This window comes from Trachypithecus francoisi, unplaced genomic scaffold, assembly GCF_009764315.1.
Source record: "Trachypithecus francoisi isolate TF-2019V2 unplaced genomic scaffold, Tfra_2.0 Lachesis_group13, whole genome shotgun sequence".
Taxonomy (NCBI): domain Eukaryota; kingdom Metazoa; phylum Chordata; class Mammalia; order Primates; family Cercopithecidae; genus Trachypithecus; species Trachypithecus francoisi.
Genome location: NW_022681458.1, coordinates 64,665,314 through 64,687,241, shown reverse-complemented (window position 1 = coordinate 64,687,241; position 21,928 = coordinate 64,665,314). Strand labels below are relative to the sequence as shown.

The 21,928-nt window shown below is 37.3% G+C and overlaps 1 protein-coding gene across 1 annotated transcript in view; it reads left to right on the top strand.

The window, feature by feature from the left end:
- AGPS (alkylglycerone phosphate synthase) overlaps positions 1 to 21,928 on the top strand; it is a 158,962-nt gene that overhangs the window by 20,144 nt on the left and 116,890 nt on the right. The window contains exon 2 of the mRNA XM_033231031.1: positions 11,764 to 11,853. Within this exon, the coding sequence (XP_033086922.1) occupies positions 11,764 to 11,853 (90 nt within the window). The remainder of the gene's footprint in view (positions 1 to 11,763; positions 11,854 to 21,928) is intronic.

The window sequence follows — 21,928 nt, the reverse complement described above, 5'->3', positions numbered from 1 at the left end:
CAAGTCGGTATGGATTTCAGTCTTGGCATTTTTAGAGTCATGCCGAGGGTATTGTTGGTCTGTTCCCAAAGGACAGCTGGGGAAGGGAACTTGGGCTTGGTTTCAATGCTAAAATAGCATATAGATTTTTGGAGACATTCGTATTTTCTTTGTGTTCAGTTTTATAGTTTCTACAGAAATTCAAGGCTCTACTGGAAATGGCTTTGGTCACTTATGGGTTGGTCAGTATAATAAACTTGTGATGCAATTCCTTTTTTAATTACTAGCAAGCATGGAGTGAGCAGTGAAAGTGAATTGGCATTTTTCCCAGTTGGTGGTAGAGAAAGTCTGGGGTTGGTTGCCAGAATTGCCACATTGATTAGATTACAAGTGGACAGTGAAGGGAACAAATCATGAAATTTAAAGCACAGTCCAGGGAACACAAGAGTCCAAGTGAAGGATACGTCCTTTTCTCTTTGTCCTTTGCTATGACAACCTCCTGATGCAGATTTGGATTGTTTTCCTCATTATGTAGACGAACACCTGAGGGTAAAGGATAGGATGGTTGTTCTTTCCAGGCTTTCAGAATGGCAGGTACCAAGCTTGTGTGAGTGGATATGTGGGTACACACCTGTCCTACCACAAAATATTTGTAGCATACACTACTAAATGTATGAATCACTAATAGTGTGTATTTCCATTTTCAAATGCATCATTCAAACAGTAATGAGTTTCTAATTGGTAGATTATGGTATAGTGTGTGACAGAAGTGTGGGAGTGATTAGTGACTGCCCAGAGTATTCTGTCAATGTGTGGTAAAGTTGCCCTTACCTTATTTGCCCTTCTTGTCCCCTGCCGCTTTCCTGTGCCTCTGTGTACAATTTTTCCCCTTTATACCTGTATATTACTTTTTCTTGCATTCATTTATTCACAATAAATGTAGGAATTGGACCTTTGGGATGCAGTATTTGAGCCTTGAATTCAAGTTTTTAAAGGTTTCTTTTCTTTTCTTTTTTTGAGACAGGGCCTCACTCTGTCACCCAGGCTGGAGTGCAGTGGCAATCGTGGCTCACTACAACCTTGAACTCTTGAGCTCAAGGGATCCTTCTGCCTTGGCCTTGTAGTAGCTGGGATTACAGGCTTGCACCACCATACCTGGCTTTTATTTTATTTTATTTTATTTTATTTTTGAGAATTGGGGGTCCCACTGTGTTGCCCAGGCTTATTTTGAACTTCAAGGCTCAAGTTATCCTCCCACCTTGGCCTCTCAAAGTGGTGGGATTACAGCTGTGAATCATTGTGCTTGGCCTTAAGAAGTTTTTTAGAGTGCTAGTTTCTTGTGGACTATAAAAAGTTGACTGTAGGTAGTTAAATGTATATTTGGTTTACCATATAGTTGAAGCTGTTTAATTCATAATGGAATTCTATCATTCAAAAATATTTGTAGCTATTGGTAAGAAGCCCAGTAGATTTTATAATAAACCGTCATGAAAGTTCTGCATATATATGGAAGAAAGAATTATTTTCTCAGAACAGAGAGAAACTGCACTGAGATTCAAAGGCTGAGCAGCATATTTGCCTCAGATTCAGAGAGTTGTGGTAACATACATTTTAATGTATGGTGTTTGTGTGAGGCCTCTAATTTTCCTCCATCTCTGATTCTTAATTTCATCTGCCTATCCCATGGGTGCCTATGAAGGTTCTTGTGTGTTTTGTGTGTGTGTGTGTATAATGTATGTAATATACATATATGATGAATGTATTATATATAATATATCTGGATATATTATATATAATATTTTGTGTTTTGTGAAATATGCTGTGTTATTTAGTGTGTATATTTTTGATTCCCTTAAATGCTGTTTTACTATGGATTTTATTGTTTCTCCTTTGTGTTTACCACTGTCTTAAACATTTCTTCATGTTTCTGTATGCATATCTATTCAACTTACTGCTTTTGATTACTGCATTAATATTTCATAGAATGCATTTTCCACTTATCTGCTTCTTTAGTGATGCCTCCAGCTACTCTTAGAAACAATGCTCCAGGGGATATATCAAATGTGTTCCCTTATGGAATTGTATATGAATTTCATCGGCAATATATACCCAGGAGTTGTATAGTTGGGTCATAGAATTGGCATTACTTATGAAAGCTTAGTACGTGGTTACTCTGTGGAGTGGCTTACCAGTATGCATGTGGGTTCCTTTTCTTAATGTTCTTGTTAACAGGTTTCTGTGTTCTCAAATCTCGTCTTTAAGCCACTTTACATTATCACACTGCCAAGAATTAGCACACTGATTAATATCTTATTATATCACAAGGTCACATTTTTATTCTGGCAACTAGAGCTGAAAAACTTACAATGGGGATATTGAGGGAAGATTGAAATTCTTGTTGAAGTTTAAAGTGTTGCATGATAATGTGCAAGAAGGCTCACTGTCTAGAGGACACAGATTATTACCTTGTTGACCTATCTAGAACCAAGATCTTCCCCCCCCCATTTTTTTTTTTTAGTATAAGTTCTAGGGTACATGTGCACAACGTGCAGTTTTGTTACATACGTATACATGTGCCATGTTGGTGTGCTGCACCCATTAACTTGTCATTTACATTAGGTATATCCCCTAATGCTATCCCTCCCCACTCCCCCCTCCCCACAATAGGCCCCGGTGTGTGATGTTCCCCTTCCTGTGTCCAAGTGATCTCATTGTTCAATTCCCACCTATAAGTGAGAACATGCCGTGTTTGGTTTTCTGTTCTTGCGATAGTTTGATGAAAATGATGGTTTCCAGCTGCATCCATGTCCCTACAAAGGATGCAAACTCATCCTTTTTTATGGCTGCATAGTGTTCCATGGTGTATATGTGCCACATTTTCTTAATCCAGTCTGTCACTGATGGACATTTGGGTTGATTCCAAGTCTTTGCTATTGTGAATAGTGCCGCAATAAACATACGTGTGCATGTGTCTTTATAGCAGCATGATTTATAATCCTTTGGGTATATACCCAGTAATGGGATGGCTGGGTCAAATGGCATTTCTAGTTCTAGATCCTTGAGGAGTCGCCACACTGTTTTCCACAATGGTTGAACTAGTTTACAGTCCCACCAACAGTGTAAAAGCGTTCCTACTTCTCCACTTCCTCTCCAGCACCTGTTGTTTCCTGACTTTTTAATGATTGCCATTCTAACTGGTGTGAGATGGTATCCCATTGTGGTTTTCATTTGCATTTCTCTGATGGCGAGTGAGGATGAGCATTTTTTCATGTGTCTGTTGGCTGTATGAATGTCTGCTTTTGAGAAGTGTCTGTTCATATCCTTTGCCCACTTTTTGATGGGGTTGTTTGTTTTTTTCTTGTAAATTTGAGTTCTTTGTAAGTTCTGGATGTTAGCCTTTTGTTAGATGAGTAGATTGCAAAAATTTTCTCCCATTCTGTAGGTTGCCTGTTCACTCTGATGGTAGTTTCTTTTGCTGTGCAGAAGCTTTTTGGTTTAATTAGATCTCATTTGTCAATTTTGGCTTTTGTTGCCGTTGCTTTTGGTGTTTTAAACATGAAGTCCTTGCCCATGCCTATGTCCTGAATGGTATTACCTAGGTTTTCTTCTAGGGTTTTTATGGTTTTAGGTGTAACATTTAAGTCTCTAAGCCATCTTGAATTGATTTTTATATAAGGTGTAAGGAAAGGATCCAGTGTCAGCTTTCTACTTATGGCTAGCCAATTTTCCCAGCAGCATTTATTAAATAGGAAATCCTTTCCCCATTTCTTGTTTTTGTCAGGTTTGTCAAAGATCAGATGGCTGTAGATGTGTGGTATTATTTCTGAGGGCTCTGTTCTGTTCCATTGGTCTATATCTCTGTTTTGGTACCAGTACCATGGTGTTTTGGTTACTGTTGCCTTGTAGTATAGTTTGAAGTCAGGTCGCGTGATGCCTCCAGCTTTGTTCTTTTGGCTTAGGATTGTGCTGGCAATGCAGGCTCTTTTTTGGTTTCATATGAACTTTAAAGCAGTTTTTTCCAATTCTGTGAAGAAAGTCATTGGTAGCTTAATGGCATGGAATCTATAAATTACCTTGGGCAATATGGCCATTTTCACGATATTGATTCTTCCTATCCATGAGCATGGTATGTTCTTCCATTTGTTTGTGTCCTCTTTTATTTCACTGAGTAGTGGCTTGTAGTTCTCCTTGAAGAGGTCCTTTGTGTCCCTTGTAAGTTGGATTCCTAGGTATTTTATTCTCTTTGAAGCTATTGTGAATGGGAGTTCATTCATGATTTGGCTCTCTGTCTGTTACTGGTGTATAAGAATGCTTATGATTTTTGCACATTGATTTTGTATCCTGAGACTTTGCTGCAGTTGCTTATCAGCTTAAGGAGATTTTGGGCTGAGACGATGGGGTTTTCTAAATATACAATCATGTCATCTGCAAACAGGGACAATTTGACTTCTTCTTTTCCTAACTGAATACCCTTTATTTCTTTCTTTTGCCTAATTGCCCTAGCCAGAACTTCCAACACTATGTTGAATAGGAGTGGTGAGAGAGAACAAAGCCTCCAAGAAATATGGGATTATGTGAAAAGACCAAATCTACGTCTGATTGGTGTGCCTGAAAGTGATGGGGAAAAAGGAACGAAGTTGGAAAACACTGTGCAGGATATCATCCAGGAGAACTTCCCCAACCTAGTAAGGCAGGCCAACATTCAAATTCAGGAAATACAGAGAACGCTACGAAGATACTCCTCGAGAAGAGCAACTCCAAGACACATAATTGTCAGATTCACCAAAGTTGAAATGAAGGAAAAAATATTAAGGGCAGCCAGAGAGAAAGGTTGGGTTACCCACAAAGGGAAGCCCATCAGACTAACAGCAGATCTCTCGGCAGAAACTCTACAAGCCAGAAGAGAGTAGGGGACAATATTCAACATTCTTAAAGAAAAGAATTTTCAACCCAGAATTTCATATCCAGCCAAACTTAAGTTTCATAAGTGAAGGAGAAATAAAATCCTTGAGAGACAAGCAAATGCTTAGAGATTTTGTTACCACCAGGCCTGCCCTACGAGAGATCCTGAAGGAAGCACCAAATATGGAAAGGAACAACCGGTACCAGCCATTGCAAATACATGCCAAAATGTAAAGACCATTGACCCTAGGAAGAAACTGCATCAACTAACGAGCAAAATAACCAACTAATATCATAATCACAGGATCAGGTTCACACATAACAATATTAACCTTAAATGTAAATGGACTAAATGGTCCAATTAAAAGACACAGACTGGCAAATTGGATAAAGAGTCAAGACCCATCAGTTTGCTGTATTCAGGAGACCCATCTCACATGCAGAGACATACATAGGCTCAAAATAAAGGAATGGAGAAAGATCTACCAAGCAAATGGAGAACAAAAAAAAGCAGGGGTTGCAATCCTAGTCTCTGATAAAACAGACTTTAAACCATCAAAGATCAAAAGAGACGAAGAAGGCCATTACATAATGATAAAGGGATCAATTCATCAGGAAGAGCTAACTATCCTAAATATATATGCACCCAATACAGGAGCACCTAGATTCATAAAACAAGTCCTTAGAGACTTACAGAGAGACTTAGACTGCCATACAATAATAATGGGAGACTTGAACACCCCACTGTCAACATTAGACAGATCAATGAGACAGCAAGTTAACAAGGATATCCAGGAATTGAATTCAACTCTGCACCAAGCGAACCTAATAGACATCTACAGAACTCTCCACCCCAAATCAACAGAATATACATTCTTCTCAGCACCACATCGCACTTATTCCAAAATTGACCACATAGTTGGAAGTAAAGCACTCCTCAGCAAATGTAAAGGAACAGAAATTGTAACAAACTTGTCTCTCAGACCACAGTGCAATCAAACTAGAACTCAGGACTAAGAAACTCAATCAAAACTGCTCAACTACATGGAAACTGAACAACCTGCTCCTGAATGACTACTGGGTACATAACGAAATGAAGGCAGAAATAAAGATGTTCTTTGAAACCAATGAGAACAAAGATACAACATACCAGAATCTCTGGGACACATTTAAAGCAGTGTGTAGAGGGAAATTTAGAGCACTAAATGCCCACAAGAGAAAGCAGGAAAGATCTAAAATTGACACTCTAACATCACAATTAAAAGAACTAGAGAGGCAAGAGCAAACACATTCCAAAGCTAGCAGAAGGCAAGAAATAACTAAGATCAGAGCAGAACTGAAGGAGATAGAGACACAAAAAACCCTCCAAAAAATCAATGAATCCAGGAGCTGGTTTTTTGAAAAGATCAACAAAATTGATAGACCACTAGCAAGACTAATAAAGAAGAAAAGAGAGAAGAATCAAGTAGATGCAATAAAAAATGATAAAAGGGATATCACCACCGACCCCACAGAAATGCAAACTACCATCAGAGAATACTATAAACACCTCTACGCAAATAAACTGGAAAACCTAGAAGAAATGGATAATTTCCTGGACACTTACACTCTTCCAAGACTAAACCAGGAAGAAGTTGAATCCCTGAATAGACCAATAGCAGGCTCTGAAATTGAGGCAATAATTAATAGCCTACCAACCAAAAAAAGTCCAGGACCAGACGGATTCACAGCTGAATTCTACCAGAGGTACAAGGAGGAGCTGGTACCATTCCTTCTGAAACTATTCCAATCAATAGAAAAAGAGGGACTCCTCCCTAACTCATTTTACAAGGCCAGTATTATCCTGATACCAAAGCCTGGCAGAGACACAACAAAAAAAGAGAATTTTAGACCAATATCCCTGATGAGCATCGATGCAAAAATCCTCAATAAAATACTGGAAAACTGAATCCAGCAGCACATCAAAAAGCTCATCCACCATGATCAAGTGGGCTTCATCCCTGGGATGCAAGACTGGTTCAACATACAAAAATCAATAAACGTAATCCAGCATATAAACAGAACCAAGGACAAAAACCACATGATTATCTCAATAGATGCAGTAAAGGCCTTTGACAAAATCAATAGCCCTTTATGCTAAAAACTCTCAATAAATTCGGTATTGATGGAACGTATCTCAAAATAATAAGAACTATTTATGACAAACCCACAACCAATATCATACTGAATGGGCAAAAACTGGAAGCATTCCCTTTGAAAACTGGCACAAGACAGGGATGCCCTCTCTCGCCACTCCTATTCAACATAGAAACAAGATCTTATCAGAGTCCTCAAGTTGATTACATTTAGGTAGTCTTACTGCCCTCACCAGTTACCAAAGTTAATTAACAAGCCATTAAACTAATTCATGACGAAAAGTAAAATTATAGATCCTTTTGGCTATTTCAGTTGGCCTTTTCCCTCTCTAGGAAATCACAGTATTATCAGATGAAGGTAGCTTTGTGAGTTTTATTTCAGGGCAAGAAGAAATATTGATCTGAAGAGTGAAGCATCTTTTATTAGAATTTTGATTATTGGAATTTTTTCAGAAAAACTTTTTAAAAAGTTATTAGATAGCTGAACTTTTATAGTTGTCAACCCAGAATGAAAGTAGGCTAAATCATTTTTTCCTTTTCCTTATTTTCTGGTGAAAAATATTATGATTATTATGATTAGAAATAGCAATGTAGAAACCATGCATATATGTCAGGATGCTTGCAGTTTGTTACTAGTAGAGGAGTAGTAATCTGATAACCAGTCTGTAAACGGAGACTTCAAAGTGAAAATTTCCCATTTTAGGAATAAAGAAACTCTTTATGGTTTTTATAATAGTAAGGCTAAATCTAAATATTTCACCTAAAGATTGTATAATAACAACCCTGGAAAATTCTAAATATTGAATATGTACATCATGTATATATCATGGGAGAATACTGCCACCTTGTGCATATAGGATGCTATTTTATGCCTCCATTTTCTTTTGTTACACCAGCTAATACTGTGTGCTTTTTCATTGTTTGGTACTGTGGTTAGATGTGTAAATGTGTAAAACATTTATTTTTTTATGCAGTAAAATCAAGCCAACTATTCTTTCGGCAGGAGGAGGTGTCTTGTATATATTTTTTTTTTTTTTTTTTTTTTTTTTTTTGAGACTGAGTCTTGTTCTGTCACCTAGGCTGGGGTGCAATGGTGTGATCTCGGCTCACTGCAACCTCCGCCTCCCTGGTTCAAGCAATTCTCCTGCCTCAGCCTCCTGAGTACCTGGGACTACAGGCATGCGCCACCACACCCAGCTAATTTGTTTTTTTTTAATTTTTAATAGAGATGGGGTTTCACTATGTTAGCCAGGATGGTCTCCATCTCCTGACCTTGTGATCTGCCCACCTCGGCCTCCCAAAGTGCTGGGATTACAGGCGTGAGCCACTGTGCCTGGCCTGGTCTTGTTTTTTTTAAAGATGTTAAATTTGGTATAGTTAGCTCTAAGAATTGGAATGTCTGAGAGATCATACTGGTTAATTGACCTCTAGGGTTAGATGAGAATTGGATTCTTTTATTTGAATCTTATGGAAAGTTGTTGATTCTTTAATCATTCTTCATTTTAGTGCTTGCAGTTCTTTGGGATTATTCTGAATGGCAGAATTCATTACACTATTGGAGGTGTAGGAAATTTGGCTTCTGGCACAAACATATCCCTTGATTTTTAAACGTTTTCCCTCAGGTCAAGTGCAGACGAATGACTACAACACAGGGTGAGCATCCCTAATTTGAAAATCTAAAATCCAGAATGTTCATCATTGGAAACTTTTTGAACACTGCCATGAGATAGTGATTCCTTTGCTTCCTGATAGTTCAGTGTATACAAACTTTGTTTCATTCATAGAACCATTAAAAATATTATATACAGTTTCCTTCAGGCTATGTGATAAGATGTGTATGAAACATAAGTTTTGTGTTTAGACTTGGATCCAATCCCCAAGAAGTTTCATTGTGTATTCCAGAATCTGAAAAAGTCTGAAATCTGAAACACTTCTGGTCCCAAGCATTTTGGATAAAGGATACTCAGCTTATAATAACATATAATAGTTTCTTGAAACACTATTGATGTGAAGAAAAAAATGAGTTCTTTCAAATATTCTGGTTTTCTGAGAGCCTGACTTAGATGGGTTTCAGATATTATTGCCTGTCTGAAGAGGAAGAATTGTGAGACTAGAAGTCAGCCTTTGGATACTCACAACGAACTTAGCTGTGTGACCAGGGATGCTTCCCTGGGTAGTTTCTTTATCTGAAAAGTGAGCAGTTGAACTAGGTGGGTTCTGAGGATCTTTTTAGTTTTCTAATTCTGTGACTATGTAAAGTTTTATTCTAATTTTAAAATGTTATGCTGTAATGCCCTTCAAAATACTTATTATACTCTTATTTATAAGAATTTATTTAAAAATTTAATCATATAGTTGTATTTAACTATCAGAGTATATACTAGTAATTTCGGCGGCGGGGGGGGGGGGGCGTTGGAATATGTGTATATAAAAGTATAAAACCAGAAGCCTGGGAAATTTACCTGTCTTTTATTTAACACCTGGGGTGCTTGAAGATATCAGAAGATTGGTTTGGGGGTAATCTAGATTTTAATTGTATACTATTTATGCTTTGTAATCCTGTTTGGGGCACAAATGCATTCCAAATGCCTACATTCAACTTCTGAGAGGACTCCAAAAGTTGCTACAAATATAGTAAAGTCCATTTTAGAAGCCCAATTTTATGACTGGGATGAAAAGAGAGAAAAAGGTACCTACAGTTGAAAATTTGGAAGTTCTTTAGGATATTACCCAACTTGAAAATGTAAGGCCAAAGACTCTTCAGGATGTAAAACCCTTCATTTTATAGTGTATAACAGCAGATCTTTCCTGCTCATCTTGATTCATTTCCTCATGAAGCGCTAAGAATGAACCCATGTGACTAAGTTTAGCTTTTTACTTTGGGGTCATCTGGGAATAATTTTTTAAATTCTAGGGATAATTTTAAGGAAAATGATTTTCATTGTTAAGCTACATAAACATGCCAAATTCAACCTCTGTACTGAAATTATTTCCCTGTGCCTTGCCTTGAGATTTTTGCATTTATTTTGTGTAATACCAAATTACTATTTTGTAAATAACAGAATTATAATAAATGTTGAAATTCACTAATAAAATGCAATCACATAAAATCTATGCACATTATAAGCCATTAAAGATGTTAATGTGTTAAAATATATATTTACCCTTCTGATTCTTGAAATATAATAAGAAAATACTAAGTAAATTATATATACTTCATAAAAGTGGAGATAATTTAATCATGAAAAAAACAAAGTGGAAAATATCCTAATCTGTTTTTAGAATGTGAAAATCTTAGGTTCAATCCCAAGTGTTGGCACTAAAACAAAAAAAGTAAAATCTTAAGAAAATGAGTGTGTCACTGGTAACATTAGTCGTGATGTTTTTCCATAGAGATTTTTCCAAAAGCTCCCTTCCAAAACCTCCCTCTGCGATGAGGTTAGGAATGTTATGGGATTAGAAAAAATATTTAGTGTTAGTTTATAACTGACTAATCTACAAATCCAGTCTCTGGATTGATACTCTTCAGATATTTTGAAATTTTTGTAGAGGGACTGTAGCTTTTATTAATAGCAAATCATAGTTGTAAACAGAGCATTCCTAGTTTCTTTGTCTTAATTTTGTGTATAGATGGAGATTTCAGTTCATAATTAATTACCTATATCTGGTTCAGTTGTATTATGTTCATGTTCATTTGTTTGAAAAGCCTTTGAACTAGAACAAGAATTATGATTGTAATTAAAAAACTTGCTTGTTTCTTCTTTCTTGAGAATTACAGAGACTAAGAAGAACACTTTGTAATGAGTGCATCTTTGTTTATTTTGAAATTTGAATGCAACAAATAACTTTCAAGATAGAAAAATGTTTTTGTTAAATTATTTGCATCATAAACTGCGTAGCTGAATTTGTGGTAAGAAGACTCACCACCCATTTATTTCAGTAGCCAAGATCAAACTAGGGTAGTCTGCCAAAACATGTAATAAAAAGTGATGCAGTACTTCAGCGTGATTGCTTATTATGTTCTGTACAGGTCCAGACCTATCTATTCTTACATGATGTGCAAAATTGAATGATTCAGCCATTGATTTTGATAAATAAGGATTTTTACAACTATGAAATATTGGTGTTTTGGAAATTAAAAATATGTTATTTTGGAATTTTGAAAATGGGTATAGCCATTAACTGTTACAATATGTAGGTCAAGGTAGAGATTGGTAGTTATATGGAATTTGAAGAATTTAGAATGTAAACCCAGCACTGAGATTTTTAACGTACTTTATTGTGTCTATTGCTAGCCAATCTACTTGGTAAGTTGGTCTTTTTTAAAAATCATAGCAGAAGATTAGTATTTATGATTTTTTTCTCATATGTGTAAAACTGTGTTTCCTTAGTTTTAATTGCAGAACTTTTTAGGTCATTCTACAATGTAAACCAATAACATGTACAAAATGCGACATTTATATTTTAAACTTATCTTCTTCCTTTTTGCAACTTTTTATTTCTTCCTTTGAATGCATTAAATTTATTGGTTGTAGCCCTCTGTGAAGCAGGTGCTGCTCATCAGAGTGATTCTATATTCAGAAATATTAGTATGTGGACATTTTAACATGTGCTAATTTTATTTAATGTTATACAATTAGTGGGCATAAGGTGTTTTAGATGATTGTGAGTTAATAATCAATGATATACTATGCAGTTTTAAGATGTTTAGCATTGGTCTCATTTATATATTTTTTCTTCTCACTAGGCAAGAAGTTATGAAATGGAATGGATGGGGATACAATGATTCTAAATTCATCTTCAATAAGAAGGGGCAAATTGAGTTGACTGGGAAAAGGTAACCCTCGTTTATTTCTTCTTTTGTTACTTAATTCTTTCTATGAAAAATTTTGAACACACTAGAAAATATGATTTCTCCCTGAGTTTAAACATTATCAACATTTTGCAATAACTGCTTTTTTCCCCCGGTAGTATTTCAAATTCTGATGTTGTCATGTCACCTCTAAATATATGTATATGTGTGTATGTGTATGTATATATATTATATGTCTTAAAAAATAAGGACCTAATATAAGCAATTATATGATAATATTATATATCGAAAATAGCAAAAATTTTTTTTTTTTTTTTTTTGAGGCGGAGTCTCGCTCTGTCGCCCGGACTGGAGTGCAGTGGCCGGATCTCAGCTCACTGCAAGCTCCGTCTCCCAGGTTTACGCCATTCTCCTGCCTCAGCCTCCTGAGTAGCTGGGACTACAGGCGCCCACCACCTCGCCCGGCTAGTTTTTGTATTTTTAGTAGAGACGGGGTTTCACCGTGTTAGCCAGGATGGTCTCGATCTCCTGACCTCGTGATCCGCCCGTCTCGGCCTCCCAAAGTGCTGGGATTACAGGCTTGAGCCACCGCGCCCGGCCGCAAAAATTTTTAATCTAGTTATCCAGTTCATGTTCACGTTCTCCAGTTGTCTCACAAACATCTTTTATAGGTAGTTTATTTGTGTCAGGATCCAAATAATGTCTATAAGCCATCCACCACCCAATCCCCATGCCATTCGGTTTTTTGAAAGCAGCTTCATATTTAAATCTGGTAATTTATATTGGAGTGTGGGTTATTATGAAAGGTGAATGATTTTAGGTCTGTGTGAATATAAATAGTATTGTAAAAAATTAGTTTCTGAGATAAATTAGGAAAGAAATGATAAAGATCAGTCATTTTTGTGATAGCTTTCCTGTATCTGAAATGTGGTTATTTGTTGATAAGAATTACAAAGTATATTTGTTCAATCATACCTCAGTAAAACTGGAAAAAATATTAAAAAGAATTTTAAAGGATATTTCTGTTATTCCTGTTTGTTCTAGATGTGGTCAGAATTGTAAAATGAGTTCTTTGTTGGTTGTAAGCAATACTGCCCTTGCCAAAGCTCTGTTTTTTGGTTTGTCTGTTGAATTTTGATACAACATTTGAAAGGGCAGTGAGTACAAATATGTAATACTTGAATGCTGGAACCAAAAATAAAAAGAAATTGAGACTAAGTAAAAAATTGGATCAGATATATTACGAGTCTATTCCAGTATTGTACCCTGATTTAATATCTATTGGACATTACTATACTTAAGTTAATGTTTTTAAAACATATGCTATATCAATATATTAAAATGTCAACAAAGAAAGTTTCGTTCCTTTGGAGAAGTTATTTCCTTCCTTTTCATAGTGCAATGTATTAATAATTTTTCTATTTTTCTGACTTATTAATATTTTGTACCTAAAATAAAATCTCAGGAATAGTAATTTGAAAGTAATTTTAATCAAGGTATGAAGAGGTACATTTGACATTAGTTTTTTTATTAGGAAAATAAATATTATCTGTGTTCTCATTCCCATCCTTAAGTGTGATTGGGTAGCATGCAATGGAGGCTTAGTTGAGAAATTGTGTAATTCAGGTAGAAGGGATTTCTGGTTAAAAGTAAATTTACCAGTGTTCTAAATGTTGAATCTTTTATGTTTTATTTAAATAGAATAATGTCTGATATAGTAGAAACATCGATGTAGAGATTGGCTTTTCAAAATTTTCTGGAGGAAAAAAAATGAATCTTCTGAACTTAGAAAACCAAATTTCTCTCTTCTCAGACACTGTCCTCATTTCTCTTTCTCTTTTTCTCTCTTTGTGTTTGGATCTTGAAGGTACACAGCATTTCTGTTTTATGGAGCAGGGTAGATGGTCACTTGTATTTCAGCAAAGTCTTCTGTACAGTACTGTAGACCATGTAGTGGTTTATATGAGAAAGGGTGTGTGTGTGTGTGTGTGTGTGTGTGTGAAATGAATGATTAGTCATAAAACATCACAGGTAACTATGCCTTAGTGGGTCCCATGGGTTCAGGATCTTGTTCTTATTTTGGGTGTTCTGGCACATTTGTCAGTTTCCTGGAAGAGATGAGGCTGTAGGGGTCTGACACATGCCACACTTCTAAGAGACTGATTTAAAAAATTAGAACTTCAGTGTATTCATTTATGGTTAGATTATTCCTTTTTCAGGGTATGGAATACATGTTAGTGCCCTTTCTGATGTTAGGATATCTAGAGAACAACATTTGCAACTTAGATATTATTTGGAGAGCATACATTCAGAACAAAGGAGATTTGACGGTCTTGATAGAGATATTTATATAGGCTGTAATAGAACCAGAGAATTTTTCTGTTGGTTTTAATGGGTTACTACCACTCCTACTAGAACGCATTCCTTAAAGGCCTCATTTCTTTGCATTGTTGACTCCTAAGTCAGAGTCCAGTTGGGGAGAGGGAGAATAAGGGTGCATCTGACTGGAAGAGCCTGCAAGAGAGACCAGGAAAGTGAATATCTGGCAAATTTGCATTAGTGGAGGGTAGCTTTTGCCTTCCTCCAAGACTTACACAAAGGATAATTCCCCAAACATATAAATGGGATTTAGGTGCTCTGGGATTAAATATATACTAAACAAACAGTAACTAAAATGAAAAAGCAAAACAAAATTCAATTCCCGTTTTGGTGGGAAGCACCAGTACCTTGTCACAGGGTCATAAACTGAGTTGAATTGAATCATAACTTTCTCTATATCTAGTCTGTTTTCCTGAGAATAATTGGTGAATGAGTAGGTTTCTCTGATTTTTATCAGAAAACATTTACAAACACTCTTAAGATAATAATATCTACTATTTATTGAGTGCCTACTGAGTTATCTTACAATAACCCTATCAGATGAATAGAGTTATCTTCTTAAAAATAATGAGGATGAGGAAAGTAGCTTACCTGAAGTCGCCTGCTCAGTGGTAAACTGGGATTAAAAACCAGGTGTTTTTAAGCTTCATTCTTCTGCAGTTTCTATTATACTCTGCTTTTGAGTTACTTCTGCAGATAACTAAACTCATCCACTGTACTGATCTTGTTCTGTCTCCAAACCCTGGGAGCACTACGCTCTGTATACCAGCACAGTAGAGTTAGTCATATTATAAAAATTTATCTTGCATCAGAAATTCCTATTGTTACCGTGAAAGGCAAAGGGCAGAAGCGTAAGAAGATTGTGATATTCCTGAAAGAGAAAATGGAATTCATGACTACAAAGGCTGAGTACAAGAAAACGCTGTTTGGCTGAACAGTATTAATTCACTCTTATTTATTAATAATATTAGAGGTGGCCGGGTGCGGTGGCTCAAGCCTGTAATCCCAGCACTTTGGGAGGCCGAGACGGGCGGATCACGAGGTCAGGAGATCGAGACCATCCTGGCTAACACAGTGAAACCCCGTCTCTACTAAAAATACAAAAAAACTAGCCGGGCGAGGTGGCGGGCGCCTGTAGTCCCAGCTACTCGGGAGGCTGAGACAGGAGAATGGCGTGAACCCGGGAGGCGGAGCTTGCAGTGAGCTGAGAGCCGGCCACTGCACTCCAGCCTGGGCGGCAGAGCAAGACTCCGTCTCAAAAAAAAAAATAAAAAAAAAAAAAATAAAAAAAAATGTTAGAGGTAAGGACAATTTTTGACATTTTTTTGTAGAGACTTTCTATTCTGGCAGTGAGGTGGACTGAAATAATTCAGGCCCCTCGCCTTTTATAACCACATAGAAAAGTTGGATAAAATATCAGAAGAAAGAAATATAACAGAGCTGGAAAGAAAGAAAGGGAAATCCTACGTGCCAGAAACTAACAGTGATTATCAGTGAAAATTGATGAGGTGTGGGGTTCTCCTATTTCTGATCCAAAGAACATTGAAAAGAGATTTTTATATGGAAATGTAGTTGATTGTATGTATTTTGCGGGAGGGTAACTGACATTTCAAACCCAGGCATTAAGTTGTAAGCAATTATTAGAAGCTGTTATAGAATAACAGCTTTTTCCCTATGTTAGGAGAAGGGTCTGAAATTTTTTTCTGAGCAGTCTATCTTCTAAACAGATTTATAATTTATCAGTTTATAAATTTCTAGATTTATAACTTACCACTTTTATTCCTTCTAAGTATGGATGAATTTAGTCCTCCTGGGTTTAAGCAGCATAAGGCAATACTCTGGAGCCAATTCTGTAGATTTTTTTTTTCCTTCAACTTTTAAGTTCTGGGGTACATGTGCAGGATGTGCAGGTTTGTTACTTAGCTAAACGTGTGCCATGGTGGTTTGCTACACAGATCAACCCATCACCTTGGTTATTAGGTTATTAAGCCCACTATCCATTAGCGATTTTTCCCGATGCGCTCTCTCCTTCCACCGCTACCCCGATGTGCCCCAGTGTATGTTGTTCCCCTCCCTGTGTTCATGTGTTCTCATTGTTCAGCTCCCACTTATAAGTGAGAACATGCGGTATTTGATTTTCTGTTCCTGTGTGTGTTTGCTGAGGATAATGGCTTCCAGCTCTATCCCTGTCCCTGCAAAGGACATGATTGTGCTCCTTTCTATGGCTGCATAGTATTCCATGGTGTGTATGTACCATATTTTCTTTTCCAGTCAATCATTGATGGGCATTTGGGTTGATTCCATGTCTTTGCTATTGTGAATGGTGCTGCAATGAACATATGCATGCATGTATCTTTATAATAGAATGATTTATATTCCTTTGTGTATATAGCCAGTAAGGGAATTGCTGGGTCAAATGGTATTTCTGCCTCTAGATCTTTGAGGAATCACCACACTGTCTTCCACAATGGTTGAACTAATTTATACTCCCACCACAGTGTAAAAGCGTTCCTTTATCTCTGCAATCTTGCCAGCATCTGTTGTTTCTGTACTTTTTAATAATCGGCATTCTGACTGGCTTTTGATTTGCATTTCTCTAATGATGAGTGATGCTGAGCTTTTTTTCATGTTTGTTGGCTGCATGAATGTCTTCTTTTGAGAAGTGTCTGTTCATGTCCTTTGCCCACTTTTTAATGGGGTTGTTTTTTTCTTATAAATTTGTTTAAGTTCCTTGTAGGCTCTGGATATTAGACCTTTGTCAGAGGCTCAGATTGCAAAAATTTTCTCCCACTCTATAGGTTGTCTGTTCACTCTGATGATAGTTTCTTTTGCTGTGCAGAAGCTCTTTAGTTTAATTAGATCCCATTTGTCAATTTTGGCTTTTGTTGCAATTGCTTTTGGCGTTTTCGTCATGAAATCTTTGCCCATGCCTATGTTCTGAATGTTGTTGCCTAGATTTTTTTCTGGGGTTTTTATAGTTTTGGATTTTACTTTTAAGTCTTTAATCCATCTGGAGTTAATTTTTGTGTAAGATGTAAGGAAGGGGTATAGTTTCAATTTTCTGCATATGGCTAGCCAGTTCTCCCAGCACCATTTATTAAATAGGGAATCCTGTCCGGGCGCAGTGGCTCACGCCTGTAATCCCAGCACTTTGGGCGGCCGAGGTGGGTGGATCACCTGAGGTCGGGAGTTCGAGACCAGCCTGACCAACATGGAGAAACCCTGTCTCTACTAAAAATACAAAAATTAGCTGGGCATGGTGGCGCATGCCTGTAATCCCAGCTACTTGGGAGGCTGAGGCAGGAGAATCGCTTCAACCTGGGAGGTGGAGGTTGCGGTGAGCCAAGATCGCGCCATTGCACTCCAGCCTGGGCAACAAGAGTGAAACTCTCGTCTTAAAAAAAAAAAAAAAAGGAATCCTTTCACCATTGCTTGTTTTTGTCAGGTTTGTTGAAGATCAGATGCTTGTAGGTGTGCAGTCTTATTTCTGGGATCTCTATTCTGTTCCATTGGTCTATGTGTCTGTTGTTGTGCCAGTACCATGATGTTTTGGTTACTGTAGCCTTGTAGTACAGTTGGAACTTGGGTAGTGTGATGCTTCCAGCTTTGTTCTTTTTGTGTGGGGTTGTCTTGGCTATACAGGCTCTTTTTTGATTCCATATGAATTTTAAAATAGTTTTTTCTAATTCTGTGAAGAATGTCAATGGTAGTTTAATGGGAATAGCATTGAATCTGTGAATTACTTTGGGTAGTATGGCCATTTTCACAATATTGATTCTTCCTATCCATGAGCGTGGAATGTTTTTCCATTTGTTTGTGTCTTCTCTGATTTCCCTGAGCAGTGATTTGTAGTTGTCCTTGAAGAGGTCCTTCACTTCCCTTGTTAGATGTATTCATGGGTGTTTTATTCTCTTTGTAGCAATTGTGAATGCGAGTTCTTTCATGATTTGGCTCTCCTCTTGCCTGTTGTTGGTGTATAGGAATGCTAGTGATTTTTGCACATTGATTTTGTATCCTGAGACTTTGCTGAAGTTGCTTATCAGCTTCAGAAGCTTTTGGGCTGAGACAATGGGGGTTTCTAGATATAGGATCATGTTATCTGCAAACAGAAACAGTTTGACTTCCTCTCTTCCTATTTGAATTTTCTTTATTTCTTTGTCTTGCCTGATTGCCCTGGTCAGAACTTCCAATACTGTGTTGAATAGTAGTGGTGAGAGAAAGCATCCTTGTCTTGTGCCGGTTTTTGAGGAGAATGCTTCCAGCTTTTGGCTCATTCAGGTATGATATTGACTGTGAGTTTGTTATATATGGTTCTTATTATTTTGAGGTATGGTCCTTAAATACTTAGTTTATTGAGTTTTTAACATGAAAGATGTTGACTTTTATCTAAGGCCTTTTCTGTGTCCATTGAGATAATCATATGGTTTTGTCTTTAGTTCTGTTTATGTGATAAATTACATGTATTGATTTGCATATGTTGAACCAACTTTGATTGTGGTGGATAAGCTTTTTGATGTATTGCTGGATTCAGTTTGCCAGTATTTTATTGAGGATTTTTGCATTGATGTTCATCAGGGATACTGGCCTAAATTTTGCTTTTTTGTTGTTGTGTCTCTGCCAGGTTTTGGTATCAGGATGATGCTGGTCTCATAAAAGGAGTTAGGTAGCAGTCTCTCCTTTTCAATTTAGTTCCAGGAGAAATGGTACCAGCTCTTCTTTGTACCTCTAGTAGAATTCAACTGTAAATCTATCTGGTCCTGGGCTTTTTTTGGTTGGCAAGCAATTTATTACTATCTCATTTTCAGAACTCATTATTGGTCTATTCAGGGATTCAGGTTCTTCCTGGTTCAATCTTGGGAGGGTGTATATGTCCAGGAACTTACCCGCTTTTTTCTAGATTTTCTAGTTCATGTGCATAGAGGTGTTCATAGTATTCTTTGATGATTATTTGTATTTCTGTAGTGTCAGTGGTGATATCCCCCTTATCATTTTTGATGGTGTCTGATTCTTCTCTCTCTTCTTCTTTATTAGTCTAGCTAGCAGTCTACCTGTTTATTTTTTCAAAAAACAAAAACAAAAAACAAAACAAACAAACAAAAAAACCTAGCTCCCGGATTCATTGGCTTTTTGAAGGGTTTTTGACATCTCTGTCTTCTTCGGTTCTGCTCTGATCTTGGTTATTTCTTGTGTTCTGCTACCTTTGGGGCTTGTTTGTTGTTGGTTCTCTAGTTCTTTTAGTTGTCATGTTAGGTTGTTAATTTGAGATCTTTCTACTAGAAGCTTTTTGATGTGGGCATTTAGTGCTATAAATTTTCCTCTTAACACTGCTTTAGCTGTGTTGCAGATATTCTGGTACTTTGTCTCTTTGTTCTCATTAGTTTTAAATAACTTCTAGATTTCTGGCTTAGTTTCACCCAGGAGTCATTCAGGTTGTTCAGTTTCTATGTAGTTGTGTGGTTTTGAGTGATTTTTTAAAGTCTTGATTCTAATTTGATTGTGCTATAGTCTGAGAGATTGTTATGATTTCAGTTATTTTGCATTTGCTGAGGGGTGTTTTAATTCCAATTATGTGATCAATTTTAGAGTAAGTGTTGTGGCTGTGAGAAAAATATATATTCTGTTGCTTTTGGGTGGACTCTTGATGTCTGTCAAGTCTGCTTGATCCAAAGCTAAGTTCAGGTCCTGAATATCTTTTAATTTTCTGTCTCAGTGATCTGTCTGATATTGTCAGTGGGATGTTAAAGCCTCTCATTATTATTGTGTGAGAGTATAAGTCTCTTTGTAGGTCTCTAAGAACTTGCTTTTGGATCTGGGTGCTCCTCTATTGGGTACATTATATATTTAGCATAGTTAGCTCTTCTTGTTGAATTGAACCCTTTACCATTATGTAATGCCCTTCTTTGTCTTTTTTGGTCTTTGTTGGTTTAAAATCTGTTTTGTCAGAAACTAGGATTGCAGCCACTGCTTTTTTCTCTTTTCCATTTGCTTGGTAAATTTTCCTCCATCCCTTTATTTTGAGTCCATGTGTGTCTTTGCATGTTACATGGGTCTCTTGAGGACAGCATAATGGGTCTTGACTCTTCCCCCAGCTTGCAATTCTGTGTCTTTTAATTGGGGCATTTAGGGTTTTTATTATGTGTGAATTTGATCCTGTCATCATTATGCTAGCTTGTTATTTTGCAGACTTGTTTATGTGGTTGCTTCATAGTGTCACTGGTCTGTATACTTCAATGTGTTTTTATAGTGGCTGGTAACAGTTTTTCTTTTTCATATTTAGTGCTTTCTTCAGGAGCTCTTGCAAGGCAGGCCTGGTGGTGATGAATTCCCTCAGCATTTGCTTGTCTGGAAAGTATCTTCTTCTTTGCTTATGAAGCTTAGTTTGGCTGGATGTGAAATTCTGGGTTGGAAATTCTTTTCTTTAAGAATGTTGAATATTGGCCCCCAATCTCTTCTGGCTTGTAGGGTTTTTGCTGAAATGTCTGCTCTTAGTCTGATGGGTTTCCCTTTGTAGATGACCTGGCCTTTCTCTCTGGCTGCCCATTATATTTTTTTCTCTCTTTTCAACCTTTGAGAATCTGATGATTATGTGTCTTGGGGTTGATCTTCTCATGGAGTATCTTACTGGGATTCTCTGGACCTCCTGCATTTGAATGTTGGCCTGTCTTGCTAAGTTGGGGAAGTTCTCCTGGATGATATTCTGAAGTATGTTTTTCAACTTGGTTCCATTCTCTCCATCTCTTTTGGGTACCCCAATCAGTCATAGGTCCAGTCTTTTTTGTATAGTCCCATATTTCTCAGAGGTTTTGTTCATTCCTTTTTCTCTATTCTTGTCTGCCTTGAAGACTGTAGTCTTCAAGCTTTGAGATTCTTTCCTCCACTTGGTCTATTCTGCTGTTGATACTTGTGATTGCATTGTGAATTTCTTGTGTTGTGTTTTTCAGCTCCATCAGATTAGTTATGCTCCTCTCTAAACAGGCTCTTCTGGTTTTCAGCTCCTGTATTGTTTTATCATGATTCTTAGCTTTTTTGCATTGGGTTACAGCATGCTCCTTTCCCTCAGCAAAGTTTGTTATTACCCACCTTCTGAAGCCTACTTCTTTGAATTCAACGATCTCAGCCTCAGCCCAGTTCTGGGCCCTTGCTGCAGAGATATTGTGGTCATTTGGAGAAGAGGCACTCTGGCTTTTTGAGTTTTCAGTATTTTTGCATTGATTCTTTCTCATCTTTGTGGGATTATCTAGCTTCAATTTTTTGAGATTGCTGACCTTTGAGTGGGATTTTTGTGTGGTCTTTTTTATTGATGCTGTTATTGTTGCTTTCTGTTTGTTTGTTTTTCTTTTAACAGTCAAGCCACTTTTTCGTAGGGCTGCTGTGGTTTGTTGGGGGATTGCTCGTGACCTGTTTGCCTCATTTTTCCCAGACCTGGAGGTATCACCAGTGGAGGCTGTGAAACAGCAAAGATGGCAGCCTGCTTTTTCCTTTGGGAGCCCCATCCCAGGGTGGGTAGTGACCTGTTGCTGGCCTGGATGCTCCTGTAGGAGGTGTCAGGAGACCCCTGTTGGGAGCTCTGACCCAGTCAGGAGGAATAGGATGGCTGATTTTTGGTGGAGCAGGTGTGCCATGTTGGGGATAACCCTTCCATGTCAAGACTACCTAGACTCTTCGGAGCCAGCAGACTGGAAAGGCTGAGTCAACTGAACTGCAGAGACATCGGCTGCCT